Source organism: Limulus polyphemus, unplaced genomic scaffold, assembly GCF_000517525.1.
Source record: "Limulus polyphemus unplaced genomic scaffold, Limulus_polyphemus-2.1.2 Scaffold2091, whole genome shotgun sequence".
In the NCBI taxonomy this organism is placed as follows: domain Eukaryota; kingdom Metazoa; phylum Arthropoda; class Merostomata; order Xiphosura; family Limulidae; genus Limulus; species Limulus polyphemus.
The window spans coordinates 103,742-106,593 of NW_013667701.1; the positions used below are offsets into that span (position 1 = coordinate 103,742).

Below are 2,852 nucleotides of genomic sequence, written 5' to 3' on the forward strand. Positions count from 1 at the left end.
AGGGTCAGGCACATTTGAACCTCTTTCTCCCCCTGGTACATGGGGGGGAGGGGATGATTCCAGAATGATATTAGTTTAAGCGCTGCAAGGGGATCAGAGTTTTACAGTAGTACAGTTTTGTGTTGTTAAGTCATTTCAAAATTTACGCCAATCTAAAAATCACAGTTAAACGACGATGACGTCAAAGGTGTGCCAATATTATGGAGGGGAGGAGAAGTTACAGTAAAACAATCAAGAAACGTTTCTGTTGTTGATGGATAGTTTTCAAGAATGGGGGTGTTAAGTTAGTTTTGTAGCCGCTGGCCGAACCATAACAAAAGTTCTTTTTTTAACAAATATAAGAATGAATGTTAATTTTTAAAATACCAATTTGCCTAACTACTTGATGGAATAATAAATCCTATAATCAGAAAGTAAACATAGTAGTACTCAGTAGTAGTAGTAGTACTGCTACTAGTACTAACGTTGGGTAATGTTGTCGTGTTGCTGATACAACTACTTATACTATAGTACTAAAAACTAGCAGTAGTTCACATTTGTTTTCAACGTGTAGATAACAATAACTATATATATACTACTAAATGCAACTACTAAATAGACTTAGTTGCTAGCACTAGTAGCGAGGCAAAGGGCCTTGGCGTAACATCTTTTCGTCATTGTTAGGCCTAATCGAGTTTCTTCAGTTTATATTATATATTACAACTAAGCAAAGAACTATCCGTAAGGCGTGGTCGAACACAGTGTTTATATTTTACATTGCAACTAGTCCTAGGTTATGGCGACAACTCGAATTCATGGATGGCATGAGTCGTCATCTACCGAGTCAGAAAGTTCCAATTCCCAGGTGAGATAATTTTAAATTATCGCTTTCACAATCCATTGAGTCGGTGGAAAACGATTCAAGTTGCAACCAACGTGCTAAATTAGTTTAGACTTTAGTGTTAATCAACTTATGGGTGGCTGTTCAGTATAATACTTTAATACTAATAGTATATTATTATTAGTAGTAGTACTACTACTCATGTTTATCACCAAAGCAATATAATAAATTAATATTTCTAAACAAGATGTTTAAATTGCAATGAGGGTTTTAGTTTTAGAAGACTTCATTTATTAAAATATTCACCAAGATTCTACCTTTAAATAATATACTGATATGAAACCAGACTTTGTGTTTTAAAGCAGATGTAAGTTAGTCTTATTTATGTTTGGAGAAAAATGCTTGAGTGATAAAAGTTAAAACTTGAAGATTTACAAAATCATAAATTTCATTGAAATCCTAAATAGTTTTATCAAAGAGAGATAGTACCTTATTAATCTGTTATCTCTTTTTGGAGTTACTTGTTATCTGGATGATGATAAAAGTATAGATATAGTAAACGTAAATTTTCAAAAATATTTTGATAAGGTTTTAACCGTGTCACAAAATCTCAGCTAAGAAAATAACACTAATAGGGTTTGGGGAAACTTCAGTTAATTGGATTTTAAGGTATATGGATGGGGGAAATCAAAAGGTTTAGTCCAACTGGATCCTTGTACCAATGGCATGTCTCAGGGTCATTGCTTGGGACTTTGCTTTTCTTTATTTACATTAATAATATTGGTATGGATCTATTTAGTAAACTGGTAAAGTTTATTGATTACATTAAACTCTTGGTATTTCTAGCTGTGTAAAGGAATGACTTTGTAAAAGTTGGACAGATATTTCACAAATGATCTTTAATTATAGTAAGTGCAAAGTAATGAATTTTGGTTATCATATATTTGGTTTAATGTAGATGAGAACCCACTCAATAGATAGCATTACTGAAGGAAAGGTTCAGGGCATAGAAAAAAGTTACTCAAACCATGAAAGCATTGCTCTGTGGCTAATTCTAAGAACCCATGAATGAAAGCAAAGGAGAATATGCTGTATTATAATATATCAACCACACTATACTTGGCATATCCAGTGTCAACGAAACTTTTCTCCTAGTACCGAGACTCATTATATACATTTCAATTTTCATGAACAACAACTGATATGGTGTGAACCAGATTAAGCCATTGAATTGTAATTATAATCAATTTTTATTTATGTCATTTACAAATCCAGTTTTTTAAGGTAAGAATCAATAACATACTTTATTTTCTTTTTTGAATAAATAAATCTATTAGAATTTTAGGGTGTATTTCTAGACATATTGATTAGAAGCCTCTATATGAATCACTAACTAGTTAGGCTTCTCTTGAAATATTGTGAATAGTTTTGGTTTGCTTATCTAAGCTTATTGTAAAGAGTTCAGAAGATGGCTGCTAGGATGATTCGTGCAATGGAAGGGTTATTTTGGAGAGGTACATTAAGATCTCTTATTTTCTCTTGATAGAAGAATAATGGTTAAAAGGTAATCTTTTTAAAGGTTACTAGATTGTTTAGAGGGTCGACAGGATAAAAGACTTCTGATTTCTTTGTGCCTTATTTTGAAGATGTTAGAGGAATTTAAAAGGGAACTTGATTTCCTGGAAAGTAAAGGGTGGTTTTAAATTTTTATTTAAGGGTGGATGTGCGAGGATAATCATCAAGAATCGGTTTGTTCCTATATGTTGTTTGTATACCATTGGACAGTTCTTTTAACTGTGCAGTAATGTATGACATGCGATCTTTCATTGTTGTTAAATTTTATATATAATGATGCCATTCTTATACTGAGACACCATTGTTATTAATATTATGCACTTAAGTTTCTGATATCATGAAAAAGTATACTATATATTCTCGCAGACATGAGATGAAAATATATCCAAATGTTAAAGGTATATATATATATATATATATATATATATATATACTAGTTACTTTATTAGTATTAGTA

At 31.5% G+C, this 2,852-nt stretch overlaps 1 protein-coding gene across 1 annotated transcript in view; it reads left to right on the forward strand.

Moving 5' to 3' along the window:
• The first annotated feature begins 204 nt into the window (after window positions 1-204).
• The window catches only part of LOC106465911 (E3 ubiquitin-protein ligase Nedd-4-like), a 50,701-nt gene continuing 48,053 nt past the window's right edge, over window positions 205-2,852 (forward strand). Inside the window, exon 1 of the mRNA XM_022393849.1 lies at window positions 205-844. Within this exon, the coding sequence (XP_022249557.1) occupies window positions 776-844 (69 nt within the window). The 5' untranslated portion in view covers window positions 205-775. The remainder of the gene's footprint in view (window positions 845-2,852) is intronic.